This window comes from Drosophila sulfurigaster, chromosome 3 (genome assembly GCF_023558435.1).
Source record: "Drosophila sulfurigaster albostrigata strain 15112-1811.04 chromosome 3, ASM2355843v2, whole genome shotgun sequence".
Taxonomy (NCBI): Eukaryota; Metazoa; Arthropoda; class Insecta; order Diptera; family Drosophilidae; genus Drosophila; species Drosophila sulfurigaster.
Window position 1 is genome coordinate 19,632,622 of NC_084883.1, and position 16,835 is coordinate 19,649,456.

The 16,835-nt window shown below is 38.2% G+C and overlaps 1 protein-coding gene across 1 annotated transcript in view; it reads right to left on the minus strand.

Moving 5' to 3' along the window:
- Positions 1-16,835, minus strand: part of LOC133846103 (uncharacterized) — a 62,435-nt gene that overhangs the window by 7,890 nt on the left and 37,710 nt on the right. The window contains 1 exon segment of the mRNA XM_062280854.1: positions 163-1,044. Coding sequence (XP_062136838.1) covers positions 163-1,044 — 882 coding nt within the window.

The window sequence follows — 16,835 nt, forward strand, 5'->3', positions numbered from 1 at the left end:
AGAGAGAGAGAGAGAGAGCGAGTAATAACGATAACGAGAGACAACACAATTGCGAGGGGGTGTGTTCAGTGATTGAGTGAATGATTGATTGAGAGATTGATAGAGAGATAGAAAGAGACGACTCGCAGCTGGTGGAACTCAACTCGCTGCGACGACACTTACCATGCCCATGCCTAAACTAGTCATTTTATTATCTTTTCCGTCGCGCGCTACTACAATTTGTGTCACAATCGCTTGGCCGCTCACGCCAGATGCGGCATTATTCGATGTGGACGAGTTGGATGCCGGCGAGGCCACCGATTGCTCTGTCTTGCAGATCTTTTGCGGCTTATTATCGCTATCGGAATCGTCGCCAGCCGTAACTGGTATATAATTGCCGTCGGCTGTTTGCTGCAGACTCACGATCGATGTTTGATTCTGTCCGTGTATGAGTATCGTTTGTGGATGATGTTGTTGATGATGCTGTTGTTGTTGTTGTTGCTGTTGTTGTTGTTGCTGCTGTTGTTGCTGGTGATGCGCTGGCTGTGGTTGTTGCCCTGCAGCGTTGCCACCTAGTTGCAAATCTGGCGATTTCGAGCGTTTACGCAATCGCGACTTTCGCGGCGTTGGCTGCAACTGTTGCTGTTGTTGTTGCTGCAATTGTTGCAGGCTGCTGCTGCTGCCACTCGAATTGCCACTCAACAGCTGTTGCCCAGCCCCACTGGCCAACTGTATGCCACTGTTTGTTGCAAGACTATGCTGTCCCAGCAATGCACTGTTCACCAGCTGCTGCTGTTGCACCTGCTGTTGATGCTCCTGTTGCTGTTGCTGCTGCTGTTGTTGCTGCTGTGCCTGTTGCTGCTGCTGGTGATGCTGTTGCTGCTCGATTGTGGGCGAGGGCGCGCCGGGCACAAGGCTCGCATTCACAATGTTTCCAACAACCGTCTGTTGTATGTTCTCCGACACGGTTATCGTCGCCGATGCAGCGTCATTCAAATCATCCGCATTCTCAGCCGGCTCGCAGAGTCCTTTGATTTTCAATTGTTCCGCTGTGCGTAGCAGACCCTGCAAAAGACAAGAATAAATTTTACAGAAATTAGTATTGAGATGCATAAACTAAAAAGGTTGTCAGTGCTGGATACATAAAACTAATAAGCATTGCTAGCGATATTGTAAGATTAACATAACTATATAATACGATGCTTAATAAAGTATGGGGCAGTCTATGTTCCCAATATTTCAAAGTTATACGTACATTTTATTATCATTAAAAGTAATTGAGTTGAAATAACCCCTAAGTGGGTTATTTTGGGTAAATTTAATGAATGGAGTAATTATTATTTAAAAATATTATCTGTTATATTCACATTTACATTTAATCTTTCCATTCACTTCATAATCGTAGGTTACTTAATTTTTTATGTTTTTCTGAAATCCATGCACTTTAAATGTTGCTATCTCTCATTTACTTTTAATCTTTTTCTTTAATTTTTTGTCTAAGCTTTCGCTAGCCACATGATTTTCTGTATCAATTTGGGTCAACTTAACTGCTAAAATATATATTTTTCAAAATATATTCTTTCTCTTTTTCTTTCAATCATTAAATGTTTAGCTATGAAGTCTATGATCTTTTGCTTCAGATCTTTCTCTACTTTATATTTTCTCCTATTATTATTATATATATATTGTATTATATATATTGTATTATCTATCTCGTTTTCCTTATTCCCAAATTTTGATCATGATTTTGATCAAATTAATCGCTTAAAGAAAACACATTTTAAAATATTTTATGTGCTCTCTCTATTAATTTTATTCCTGAAGTGTTTAGCCTTGCAAGTTATATTCCTTTTTAAAGTACATCGTTGATCTCCCTCCACATTTATTTTGCCTATTTTTTTCTATCTTTCCTTTACAATTTCATACTACTTAAATTTATTTAGTCTGAAGACTTTGGCTTTAGCTTTTCTCTTTTAAATAAAGAATTGTATTCCTTATACTTACTAAATAAAAATAAATTTATTCGTTTTTGTGCTATTCTTAAACTTTGCACATTACTTTCTCTCAGTTACTTGATTTTGCATTGTTCATGAATTGATATTTTCTTATCTATCAAGTTCTATTTTCCTTTCTTCATATCATTTTTTTCAATTGTTTGCCCAGCCTTCTTTCGCTTTGTTCTTAAACGTTGCACTGGCTGCAGTGTTTAGCTGCAACTAAGCATTTTTTATTCGCAAATTGCTTGAGGCTATGCAGTGCGGCTTAAAGGCCTTTTAAAACTGAAGCCACACCCATTTTTAGTTGGCACCTACACTTATACACAGTTAGGGACCAGAGGGACAGACGACGACGACGACAACGACATAGAGACTGGAGACAGACGTAGTTGTACAGCAAAAAAATACAAGACTAAAAAAAAGAAATTTGTTTTTCTGGGTTTGGGTTGGGCTCGCAGTCATTAATGGCGTTCGCTTGACTTTGGTTTTTAAACATTTTTTTTGGGTTTGGGGTTTGGAATTGAAATTGTAGTTAGAGCTGGGCTTGGGATTGCGGAGATTGCGGTGATTGGGGAGGGGGTTTTTGGCATGGTCAACTTGGGTACACACAACGAGTCCAGTTAGCCAGCAGTCAGAGGGAGGAGGGAGGCTGGCCAAGATCCACGCCTCCAATTTTTGCGAGAGTGTGCGAGAAGAGGGCAACATTGCAGTTGGCAGCTGTCGCAGCAATTGGACAGACAAATATTTACTTCAGAAGTTTTTCTTTTAAGCAGTGCTTGCGACGGAGATGCTTTTCTTTTCATTCTTCAGTTTTATTTTTTCTTCTCCTTTCTTTATTTTTTTCCACCAGCCTCAACCCGAAGCGCATTTGATATTTTTTTCGTAGTTTTTTTTTTCATGCTTCGCATTTTAAATTAAAAATACGGAAAAAACACTCCGGCGCACACGCACAGAAGGCGAGCGAGGCTCAAGGAGAGGCAGAGGGGGAGGGGGAGGCAGAGGGAAGAAAAAAAAGGCTGAGAGAGAACTAAAGAAAAAATTCTTATTACCGCCTGCGCTTGCTGCGGTGTCCCTTGGCAGTCGAAGAAACAAAAAGAAATTAAGGCGAAAAATTGAGTAGGTTGAAAATTTGTGTACCCGTCGCCACCCGCCACTCGCCTCCCCCCTGCTGTTGGCAACCCCTTCTGTTGACCCCTGTTGTCCAGTCTCCACTTGTGAGTTCAAAAAATACAAAAAAAAATGAGAAAAACAGAAATCTTTTCTTCTTCGACACGACAAAAATATATGTACATACATAAGGAGTGTGGCAAGGAAGGATACGAGGAGAGAGCGAGGGAGGGGAGGGGAAGGGAGTGGAGTGGAGGGGCAGTCGGAACCTTCGAATAAATGAAAGAAATTCTCAGCTTGCTGTAGATGCAAATGGCTGGCGCCGGAAACGGAACTACGGGGCATGATGCGCGTGGCGAGACGAAGCGAGGCGAAGGACGACGCAGCCATGTCAGTAAAGGATGCATGATTGCTTGGAAGGGTTTGTGGAGGGGTGGGGAATGGACTTGAGCTGGGCTGGTGCGGTTTCAGTTGGGTTTTTGTGGTTGTCGTTGTTGCTTCTGCTGCTGCTGCTTTTGCTGCGGCTCATCAACGCGACTTCGCCCACGGCCCGCCCCCCAACGCCTTATTTATTTATTTAAGTTACAACAAAAAAAAAAATGGGAAAAAAAGTCGAGAAAAAAAATTGGTAGAAAGCAAAAAGCAGCGAGCAAAAAAAATAAAGAAGTACATAACAAATTTACGCAACTTTTTTGCAGCTACTCGCACTTTTCTTGGCCTTTTTAATTTTGCGAGAGCTCTGCCTCTGCCTCTGTCGCTCGGCACTTTATTAAAAATAACAACAACAATTGACGCCAAGCAGCAGAATAATTCAGCTAGCTGAAGTTGAAATACCCTTGATAATTACTTGATATAAATACAAAAGCAGATTTAATTTTGAAATTCAATCAACGTTTAATTACTTTTTATTAAAGAAAAGCAATTTAGTTTGTCTATTATATTGAATTTCAAATTATTCGATACTAGAAAAAGTTTAATTTATGTTAAAACTATTAATTAATCTTAGAACTCTTTCATAAACCCATAAAACCAAATTCTAATTTTAAAAATCTGAATTCATGTAAATTTTATAAAATTTCTAGCATTGATTTAATAGCTTTATCTTCAACATTATCTTTTAAAGCAAAGTCAAACCTTTGTTTTTGAATTCTCATTTCAATGCATGCTCCATAGGAATACTACAAAAATATTCCATAAATTCAGTGCCAAGTGGGCGTATACTCAACACGCTGTTAGAGCGAATGCAAATACAAAAAAAAGAAATATAGAGAAATGGAAAGCAAAGAGTTCGGTGCACAAAATTTAAATAAATTTGCGGGCCTTTGGAACAGGATGCTAAGAACTTTGGCTTGGCCAGTTTCTTGGCACATTTTTTCCATTCACGCTGCCATTGCCTTTGCTGTAGTTGTTGTTGTTGTTGTGGTTGTTGTCCAAGCATTTCTTGTTTTTAATTACGTTGCCGACGTCAACGTCGACGCTGACGATGCTCTAATGGCCAGCAGCATCAGCAGCAGGAGTGGGGTATAAGGGGCTAGGGTCTTAACTGAAACTTGGACTTGGGCTTATGTAAAAAATAAAAGGAGAGCGACACAAAAAAAAAAAGGTTGCAAAGAAATCTTAAAAAAAAAAAAAAAAAAAACTGTTACAAATGGCAGTTAGCAACCCTCTTCTGGACACACAGAGCAGAAAAAATAAAAAAGGGAAGATGAAACAAAATCAGTGCTTGGACCACGCCCCAATGTTTGCACAGGCTTCGATTATGAAGTGGGACGAGTTGCGAGCACAAGTTCCAATTAAAAAATCTTCATGTGACCCAAAGTCAAATCACAGCGGGCACGAGCTAAGCTAAAATAGAAAGAGAAAGACAGAGAGAGAGAGAGAGAGAGAGAGAGAGGGAAAGGAAGAAAGACGCCTGGCACATATCCGCATTGAAATTCTAACGCAATTAGTGCATGAAAATGAAGCGCCAACGCTGCGTATGAGTGATATATAGCTTAAAAAGCACAAACCAGTCTCAGGCAACAAGCAAATCCTGGCCACGACACAAAGACAAAACACACACCACACAACCACACTCACACACACACACGTAATTGAAAACCCAGCACACACACAGTGGCTGCAACAACAGCACAAAAAAAATGACTGCGGATGGGAACAAAATGCAAAGAGGAAGCAGAAATTGCAAAGCATTGACCAAAGGCGAAATCTGTCTAAACCATAAATGCAGCTAGCAAAAAAGAAAGAAAAAAACAATATAAATCAAAGCAGTAAGCGCAAGGCTAACCAAGAGAGCTATCGAAGATGTTATCGATAACAGTAAACAAACTTAATAGACTCTGTTTCACTTCTATGAATATTGAAGGTTTTAAAAAATGATACAAAGCAAAAGACATAACATCATAGACATAACTATGAAGACATTTAATGAACTTCTGATTTAAATGTTATCCACAGAATCAAATTTGACAAAACAATCGATTAACAGAATTTAAGAACCGAATCAAAAATTATAGTTTTGGAATCCAATTAATCAACAATCTAAACTCTTTTTTTTTAGCCATAAAGACTCAGAAATTCAACTATACAAATAATAATTCATACATCACAAAAATACATATCTCTAATTTTAGATCTATTGATAGAAGATAACGCTTTCAAATCAAATACCTAAGTATCAGTTTATAGGAAAAAACTGTACTGCACACACTGCAGAAAAAAAGAAAATCAATAATTACCAATGTAACTAAATACAATTAAAAAAAATATAATAAAATGGCAAAAGAAAAGGAGGAACGACGGAAAGACGGAATATCGCGAGGGCAGACAAATGAGCGGAAGGAACACAAAACAAAAAAAAAATGTATATAAAAAAGGCAACGGCGGTACAACAAAAAAATATATAAATATGTATATGTATAAAGAAAAAAAAGTAGATGGTTAAAAGCGCTTACTTACAGCCCAGTTGGCAAATGGGCATTGGCAACGGGGAGGAAGTGTGCCAGCCAAAAGAGGAATGGGAATGGAAGCTGAGGACCGACCGACCATAGACCGTGGGACCGTAGTGAAGTGTAGGTAAAAATGTGGGCGAGAGGAAGCAAGTTCCAGATTCCGCCCCAGTGCAGAGAGTCCTCCTATCAAAGACAATGGCCACATTCAAGGGTTTAAAATTTCAGCATTTGCATCGAGAACGAGATGGAGTTATCGAGTGCGAGCGAGAGAGACATACATAGATAAAACTCTAACTGGGAAGGTGCTGTGTGTACCGTAATTTCATTTCATTTCATTTAGCATTTTTTTCTGCCATTTTGTTGTTGTTGTTAACGGGTCTTCTTCTTGCTAGTTCGTTCTCTAGCTCTTTTCTCTAGCATCTACTTCTGTTGCTGCGTGCATTTGTCATTTATGTCGAACCATTTTTTTTTGTCTTCAAAGGTTTCCCCCCTTCTCGGAAGTTGATGAAATGTCCATTGATGCTGATTTTTGTAGCAAATTACAGGGCATCAATATTGAAATTCAAGTACATGTCGTATAATTCTTTTTCTTTTTTTTTGCCACTTTTTCAGCATCAATTTACAGGGTTTTTTTCTTTTGGTTTGTTTGGTGTTGCCATCCTCCACATCTTTAAGGGAGGTGACTAGTTGAAACTGCAGAGAGTGGAAATTTTGTGGATGTGGATTTAGATTTTATCATAAGGCAAAATAATTGCATGCAAATGAGCTGCTTTTCCTCTTGTGTGTGATGAGACTCGAATTTCCACTTGGATTATTGGCAGCTCTAGACACGCACACATACACACATACATCAACATCACAACACGCTGTACTGTCCTGCGGGGCAGCCACGAAGGCTATTACAAATTTGCATATTAACAAATTGCAAAGCTGTCGTGGCGTCTACACAAGCAACAACTTAATGCTGTTGAGACGATGAGTAAATGGAAACTTTTGCAACTTAATCGAAATAGTTATCGAGAAAGTTTCGCTAGTCGAATTCAATTTGCCAAATCCATAGTAAGCTATGTAAATTTAAATATTCTGTGATTAAATCGATAAGTTTTCAATCGCTTACTATCTTATTACTATCGATAATTGATAAGTTTACATGGAAAGCGATCTCATCATATCACTTCAACCCAATTTAATGGAAACTTTTGCAACTTTATCGAAATACTTATCGACAAACTTTCGCCAAATCGATAAATAAACTCAAGTTATGTAAATTAAGCTACGCTTTGATTGAATCGATAAGTTTACATCGCTAGTGTACATCTCATCAGACATTCTAAGTTCAACACAATCAGTTGGCGCAACTTACGTCAGCGCCCAGAAAAATCGTTTTAAAAAAAACTTTAAAGTTTGTCGAGAGTCAAAAGCAAACTTTTAAAATTATGCTGCAAAACCATTTATAAAAAAAATGATGATGTGTTGTTGGTGTTGTCTTCAATATGTATTTACCTGTAACGAGACAGAAAAGAGAAAATTTGCAAATTAGCTAAAAATGTATAATTAATTAAAGACAATCAAAACGCCACACGCTTTGATGTAGACAGATATACTATATTATGCTTATGTATAAGTGTGTGTGTTTAAGTGTGTGCGTGTGCACGCGTGTGTACATATTTAAAGAATTCCAGGGGTGCACGCGGTGTAAGCTTTTGGGGCTTTTTCGAAAGCGGAACCAAACCAGTTGCTGCTGTGAATGGCGCATCATTAGTGAGAGCGGGAGACGAAGATCGACAATGTCAATCACAACGACACAGAGAGGGAGAGAGAAGAGCGCAACACTATGTAATTGGCAAAACAAGACAAGAAATCCATCCATAATGACAAAACGTAAATTGTGGCAATTGAATGCACACACACAAACATAATCAGTGTGTGTGTGTGTGTGTGTATTGGGCCTGGGAAAAAGCAATTGTCAGCGTTAATTAAATTAAAGTCATGCTTAGAACAAGCCGACAAACATCGCGCAACAATTCAGCTAAAGATTGTGCCCTTTCAAGGAAGCAATTTGCAGCTTAAAATCTATTGCAAAAAAAACTACAGGCAACACAAAATGGCAAACGAAAGAGAAGCAAAAAAAAAAATTGGTGCGCAAAGTAAATTACGAAATTACTCAAGTGCTGATTGAGTCTTACATGCGAGCCGAATTCACCAATGGCGATTGGCAGAGAGCCGGAGAGTGAGAAAGCGCGCAGAGTGTAGAGTGGAGAACAACTTTTGTAGCGGGTGTATCAATCGCCAAAAAGGTAAAGAGAGCGTCGCGCGAGAGTTGAATTAAACTAATGCCGATTGTTCCAGCAAAAATGAATGTAGAAGAAGAAGAAGAAGCAGCAGCTGTCGCTCTGTCGCTGTAGACGACGCTATAGACTTGCTTGCTAGCTGCTGCAAAAAGTTTATTGAACTTTTTTCGACGTTTCGTTTGCTTTTATAGCTTCATTATGTGATTTTGCTGTGGCGACTTGAAAGGTGTACGAAAAACTACAAAACACCAACAGCAAAAGCAAAAGCAACAACAATCGCATATTAATGAGTTTTGCATGCGTCTGTGTAAGTGTGAGTGTGTTTCGAGAGCGTATTTTTGTAATAAATTAACAGAGTATGGCGACGAGACGGCAATAAAGAAAAATGTATTGAAAGCACAAACAACAACTCAACAAATTGCAAGCTTTCAAAGCTGCGCAATTTAGCACACACACACTCACACATAATTTGCACGCAGATGTACGCATAGTTTGGGAGTCATAGGTGACTGGCTGCCAGCATGCCACAACGCATGCCAAACTGTTAACGGGGTACGATGTAAACAAATTGGGTGTGAAACAACAGAAAGGAACAACGACAACGAAAAAGAAAGAGAAAAATAAAAAGAAAAAGGGGGGCGACGACAACAAACGACCTTCAATCATAAAAAATGAGAAGTAATAAAAACATCAACACACACACAAAAACAGCAGCCGCAGTCGCGTAGTCATAAAGAAAGTCAAACGAACGAAAGCGGTGGCCAAACATGCGAGCATTCCCCACAAACACACACACACACACATATAAAAAGGGAAAAACGCAATTTTAGATTGAAAGCGGCCGGCTCACACACACACATACACTCTCAGATCCACACTCAAGCAAAAACTTACGAGGCGCACAAGAAGTGAAAACGTATGAATGAATGAGTAGCGCTCCTCCATACATATGCATGGGTGTGTGGACTACGTACAAACGTAACGCAAACAAAAGCGCTACGTAAAACGTAAAGCGCGACTTTTGATATGAAGAGTGAGAGAGAGAGAAATGGGCGCAAGTTAAAAAAAATAAAACATAAAAGCAATTCAATTGATAGACACGGCGACGAAGAAGAAAAACACACAATAAAAAAAACAAAAAAAAAAAGAAGAACACGTTGTCGGAGCACAAAGCGTAGCGAGTGTTAAATGCGACGAGCAAAACAAAAAAGCGAAAAGGCGCAATGAAAAATATATGTATGTGAATGTATATAAAAAAGCGACAACAAAAATAATCATAAAAAATGCTCAAAGTCAAACACACACACATACGCACACAGCGCAGCGGCAAAACAGAAGGCAGAAGGCAAATACATAAAAGAAAACAAAAAGTAAAAGTTGAATTTTTCCAAAAGAAACTGCCGAGCAAAACAGAGAATAACGCGAAAAATAATAATAATAAAATACAAGCAGAAAAGCGAAGCAAAGCGACTTCGACTGCGACTGCGACAGCGGCGTCGACAAAACAAATAAACGTGTGGGAAGCGTGTGCGAGTAAGAAGATGAGATAAAAACGTAAGTGGATGAGCTGGGGCCAAGAGAGGGAAGGGGGATGGTAGCAAGCAGCCATAACAACTACGCGCCAGACAAGCAGACGCAGCAGCAGCAGCGCACAAAGCGTGGCGCAGAAAAGCTTTAAGAACTAAGCAATTTTTATAGCCTTGTCTACGAGAGCGCAAAGCAAAGCAAAGGAAAATATAGAAAACGACGGCGAGTCCCACATAAGAAGCTGTTGGACTCAGACAGGAAGACGCAGACAAAAGGAATGAGTTGGCCACTGGATCAGTGCTGCCAATTTTTGGGTAGAAAAAAAAAACAGGTGCTTCTGGCGTAAAAAAACTTAAAGCAACATTTGAAAAAGCTAAATACATATGTATGTTGTATAAGAAGAAGGTTAGAGTAGTCCTCCGATAGATCGATATTTTGGTAGAGAAAAAAGTTCAGAAAGTTAAGAATATAAGAATGAATCACTTTATCAATGCTCCATCAATGCATAAGTCTGTCCTAGTCTAATGTTTTCAAACTTTTTATAGAAAATGAGAATTTAATAAGCTAAACATGTAATATTTCAGAAACCAATCGTTTAAAATGCTGTAAGGCAACTCAACATACTATAAAATAGTCAGATTTTCGGCTAGCTGCAGTTCTCCCGCTATCAATTATAAGAAAAAGCTAAAAGTAACAGGAAAATAGTAAAGCTGGCATCACTGCACTAAATCGTTGGTTAAACGGGACAATGTAAAACGAGAGCAGGCAACATGTGGAGCCAAAGTAGCATCAAAAGAAGCAGCAGCAACAGCAGTTAAGAAGTTGCACAAGTGCCGATTTAATTCTCACAAATACAGACAACGCCAGGCACATAAACATTCGTGTAAGTATGTACATATGTATGTATGTATGTATGTTAAGCAGCTGTTTAATGGACAGCAGCAGCTGCTGCGTTGTGGATAAAGAGGGAATTTGTTGAAATTTAACTTGAGAGAAGCTTCACTTGTTGAGCATCAACGCCCACGTTGCAGACTGACAGAAAGGACACAGGAAATAAGCATCCAGAGCAAACAGCTGGTCAGGTTTAAATCGCAACAAATGTTGCTTAACGATATAAGCGGAAGCTTTGGTCGTAAACTATACTTGAGCATTGAAAAATCAGGTGAAGAATATCAGCTTTAGTTGGGTATTCCGCTAAGCACTACGATATTCTTACGTATTAATTTAGCAATTGAAATGCCATTTTTGATTAAACAAAAAAAGCACTGCCTTTAAAAATGACAATGCCATGTAAAGTGATTCTCTTTTATTCCCCTAAATGCTTTCAACGATTTCAAATCAAAGCTTCAATTATGCAAAGCTTAAAATATGCAAACTCAATGCGACAACAACAACAACAGCAATGACACCTCCATAAGTGAAAGAGGGACGTGCGCAAAAAGCACCCACAGGAAGTGTCGGCCATTCAGTCATTTAGTCATTTGGTCATTTAGACAGGACAGAACAGGACAGACACATTGCCAGGTTTATGGCAGGGAGAGACAAAAAAGTGTGGAGAGAGAGTATGCAGTGTAGAGTATTGGAGAGTGAGAGGCAACCGCAAACGAGGCTGAATTAAAAACTTATAAAACAGAATCAACTCAATGGTGAACTGTGAGCGCTGAACTGAACTGAAATTGAACTCTCACATATCCCCACACACACAAATATACAGTGTGTGAGCGAGATAGCTGGAGTGACGACAACAGCGAGTGTCAGCCAGAGTCTGACTCACACAGACAGACGGAGAGACAGTCAGGACAGACGGTGGGGCATATACAAATCGTGAGGCTTAATATGCATCGCTGGATAAATTGCTAGGCTGCCTGCGACGCTGATTGAAGCAGCGCAGCGCCAGCAGCAGGCCAGGGCCGTCGAACAACAACAACAACAGCAACGAAGTAAAGGGGGCGGCGACAACGACGCTGGCAGTCACTCACTCAACGTTCGTTGCTGTCTCTGCTTGGCTTGATTGGACTTGGACGGACCTCAAAACGTGCCATTTTCAAGCTGCCTCAGCTTGATATACGTTTGTGTATGTGTGTGTGTGTGTGGTTGTTGTTTTTTTATGTGTATCTGTAGCTGTTTTGTTTGTGGCTTCACTTGTAAAAGGTTTTTGCACACACACACACAAACACACAAACACGAAGAGGGACAGACACACTAGCACATGGTTAATTTGCCATTTTTATGGTTTCATGCCTTTGGACAACCGCCACGTTGTTGTTTGCCCCTCACAGAAACAGAATCCACTACTCAAAAAAAAAACACATCGGATGAACTCGCGGTAATTTTCTAGAGCGTTGTGGTGGGGGAGGGGAAGCGCTGCTTATGCTAAAATCCCAACTAAATACAGTCGACACCCTCTATAACGAACTTACGGAAAGTTTTTCCTTTAATTCCAACACTTAAAAATAACTTTGAATGATAGACCAGGAAATACCACATCTTTAATTTAAATGTGAAATATAATCAAAATACTAAAGTACTAAATTATGGGACATATTTAGCCGGAAAGTATGCTATGTGAATTAAGATTTGAAATTTAATTTAAATTTAATTTAAATTTCAAATCTTAATTAAAATTAAATTTTAAAATTCAATATAGGTTTACATAGTACAAACTACAGGGTATGCAAAAAAACTTCTCAGAAATAAATTACCACAATTTCAATTCAAAGTAAGAGCAAGAGCGTGAGCTACAACCAAAGTCAGAATCAGACTCAGAAACTTCCCTTGGGAGCTGTCGATGGGACCTCACAGCAGAGCCAATCTGCAATCTCTGGAGCCCATTGGAGCCATGTGTATGCTAAATATTTCACATTTATAAGAAGTTGAAGACCAACAGCAAATGACGAAAGCTAAAACAACAACCAACAACACAACACTGGCAGAAAAATCATCATCATTTATGCAGATTTCAAGGCAGCGATATGGAAACGACAGATTCGTGTGCCTGTCACATACACAGCTACAGACACACAAATATACATAAAGATATATAAGTATATTTGTATATAAGGCAAAACTTAGATATGCATAAATTTACATACATATGTAAAACAACAAGCCGAAAACTGAAACCTAAAATCTCCCGAAAAACAAAAAAAAAACATCGAGTGTCCCTCGCCGTGTTGTCCCTTTTTTTTATTCTTTGAATATCGTTTGCAATGCAAATCGTAGTTTTGCAGTCTGCCCAAAAAAAATATCTATATACGTATATTTATATATACATTTTTTATCTATATGTGTACGTACAAAACTTTCTTTCTTTTTGAAAGTAAACACACGATAGCGCAGCGCAAGAAAAAAAATAAATATATAAAAAATAAAAGTGATTGGGAACTTTTTCTTGCTGATTTTTATGTGCGATATCTCTCGCTCTCACTCGCTCTCACAACTGCATAAAATTTTAAAAAGAAATATGTATTTATATTTTTTATTTAGGTTTTTATTTAAGCATTTGCTGATTACAATGCAAACTTCCTGTGGCCGCTGATAAGACCGCAACTTTACAGCTGCTTATCGTGGTGCTAAAGTATATAAATAGAATACACATATGCATATATCCATATGTACAATATTCATACATATATATATCAATTTATATGTAGCATGTAGCAAAGAGTTGTAAGTGGCAGCGTCAAAGCAATTCCCAGAACTCGAACTGAAAAAAAAGCTCGAATGGCAAAAACCAAATCGATTTCCCAACTTTGTTGCCATAACAAGCTTAAACACCTACAAATTGTTCAGCTGTTCAGTTGCTCAGCACCCCCACACCCCACACCCCACATCTGCTGCCATCCTCATGTCCCCCCCTCGTCTTCTGCTCCTAGCAAAGCGCAAATTTGGCAAATTTGCTAAAACTTACAAACTGACAACGACGTCTGTCTTTGTCGTGTCTCCGTTTGTTTGTTTGTATAAGTGTATATGTATGTGTGTGTGTTGTTGTTGCTGTTATTGTATTGGTAAGTAAATTATGTTAATTGTATTCTTTGACTGTCAACCACAAAACGAACCCAGGGCAGCACAGGCCAGACTCGAATCAACGAAAGCAAACCAACTCAGTTCGATTTCCTTTCAAAATGTCGTGCAACATTGCGAAGCTTAAATGCTCTGCCATAATGCTGTTTATCGATAGTAAATCGATATTTTACTAATTGCTTAACAATGAAATGACGAGATGTAGATTTAAATTTTGTATATCATAATATGACAATTTAGCAATATCTTTTATGATAGATGCTTTCGGAAATAAGAATTGATTATTTCCGATAGCAATGCGAAACTTAAATATTCTGCAATTAGGCTGATTATCGATAGTAATTCGAAATGTTACAAATTCATAATCTTTGAGAATGAAATGCTGAGATATCGGTTTAAATTTTGTTTAACATATTTTGATATTTTACCAATATCTTTTATGATAGATGCTTACTCAAATCAGAATCCATTATTATCGATAGTAAACGATGTGTATCATTATTTAGTAACTTGCAAGCTTCTGTAAATATTGAAGGCGATCTCTAAAGTTGTTAGACGAAATAACATGCATAAAAATAATGTTATCTTATCGATAACTCGCATCAATTGACGCTTAAATATATACATCTGATCCCGCTACATCGTAAAACCCACGACAGCAAAGTGTATAATGAGGGATTATGTTCGATTTTATATGCAGACAACATTTTCAGGTGGGCATATATCTTTCTCTCTGATATATAGCTATATTCCATCGGTATTATATAGCCACATATACAAAGTATGTAAATGGTTTGGTTATTCCATTGCAAGAAATTAAAATTCATTTCATGTGCTGAAGAAATAAGACCATTACGGGTTCACTGTCGTTGTCAAGGCAGTTCAACGAATTTAACCAGATATATATACGTACATATATGCGATATATACGTCATATACATATATGTATGTATTTAAAGTATTTGTATGTTAAGTATATTATAAACGCCAGCTTCCGTTTAAGATAATATTTAATAGACTTCTTTTCCAATCCACAATTTTGTTGTGCTAACAATCTGACGAAGCGGAAGAGCAACACTTTGTGCACTGGTGAGAAACGACAGCAGATCAGGAATCAGAAATCACTCAAAACTAACCAAAAATACAAAATGAGCTGAGAGCAGCGAGGAGGGAGAGGAGAGGGAACAACAGCAGAAGCTGAAGCTGAAACTGAATAAAAAACGTGCGAACTAAACTTACAAACAAGAAAAACGCCGGCCACAAAACGCTTGAGAAACTTTATTTTATTTTTCTTCATTTCATTTTTTTTTTTCGGTGAGACAAGAAACTGGTTTTCAGTTGCCGGCTATAAGAGTGTGTATTGGTAATAAAAAAAAAAAAAAAAAAAAAAAACAGAGTCCAAGCTATAGGTAAACGCATGACTTCAGCCAAACCACAAGCTGGTAGCAGCAGCTACTCGATTTCCCAGCTCAGGCTCAGTCTCAGTCTCGCAGAGCAGCTGTTTGTTGACCTCAAAGAGCTGGAGCCAAGAAGTCATGGTTATGGCCAGCCGTAAAAGAGAAGCCAAGCCAAAGCCAAGTAGCCAAGTTAATAATAGGCAGCTAGACCCCCAAGTTTCAAAGAGCAGAACGTAACGATGAACGTTACTGGTTTCTGTACCCAACCCTAACTACTGCTTCCCCTCGGTCTCTGTGTCTCTCTCTCTCACTCTTCCACTCTCTGTGTGTCGACAGTCCGCTCAAGTGTTGGCTTACACATTATAGCCAACAGCAGCAACAACAACAACAACCGGCAAATGTGTTATTTATAGCATTTGTTGTTAATTCTTTTAAGCTACAATTGAGTAATCATGCGCATAGAGTGACTGAACTCACGAGTGCTCTCTACGCCATACAAACGATAGCAAAAAGGGGGAGGAGCTTTAGGGCGGGGAGAGGGGCAGCGGATGAAGAAGAAGAGTTCCGCCTGCTGAGCCAAAGAATTTGCAGAATGAATTGAAAATAGATGGGGCTAAATAATACAAGCGTATTTGATTGCGATTAATCAGCTACAACAATGTATTCTAGTCATTAAAATTATAACCAAGATTTAACAAAAGATGGCCTTCGATTTATTGTTTGTTAGTGCTGCAACATTATAAAGATTTTTAAGTTAACTTAGAAAGAATAGAAAGTTCTTTACTGAGTGAGGTTTAAAATTGGTAATACAAACTGTTGAATAAATTTTCTAAAAAACAGCAAATTTTAATATAATATATGTAATTTCCATTTCTTGAATTTTAAGATTGAAAAATTTGTAACTATGAATTAAGAAATAAGATGATTTCTCACAGAAATAACATATGAATATGATTAAATAATAATAAAAATTTAAAACAAAAGAAAATGTAGTCCTAAAATATAAAAAAGTAAAATTAAATCGAACCTAACCTAACCTTCTATAAGTAAAGTTTACCTAACCTCAACAAATTTTTCAAGCTCAATTTAACTAACCTTAATAGGACAAGAAGTCTCAACGCATTCTGCATATTTTTGGAAGTGCAACGTCGCATCCAGTTAGTTGTGTGCAAAGACTTCTTTGAACTACAAGTATGTAAAATATGCAGGAAATGCCAATTAGGAGTCCCATAAGGAGCGTCGCAGCAACATGCCACAACAACTTGCAACAGGAATTTCAACTATGAATATAAATTCCCCTCATCGCTGGCAAATCATAATAAAAAGAGGAAGAGAAGGAGACGACTGAGATGCCCAGGCATCGAGCTTCGACCCACTTAAAACAAACCAGCTGAACGAACAAAACAAGCAAGAAAAACTGAAAACTGGGCGACAATGCTATCGAGCAAGAGGAAGCAGCTGTAAAGAGAGTATGAGAGAGAGAGAGAGAGAGCAGAAAGCAAAACAATAAAAATAAAATAAAAATGAAAAGAAGAAGAAAAAACAAGCACACAGACACAAGAC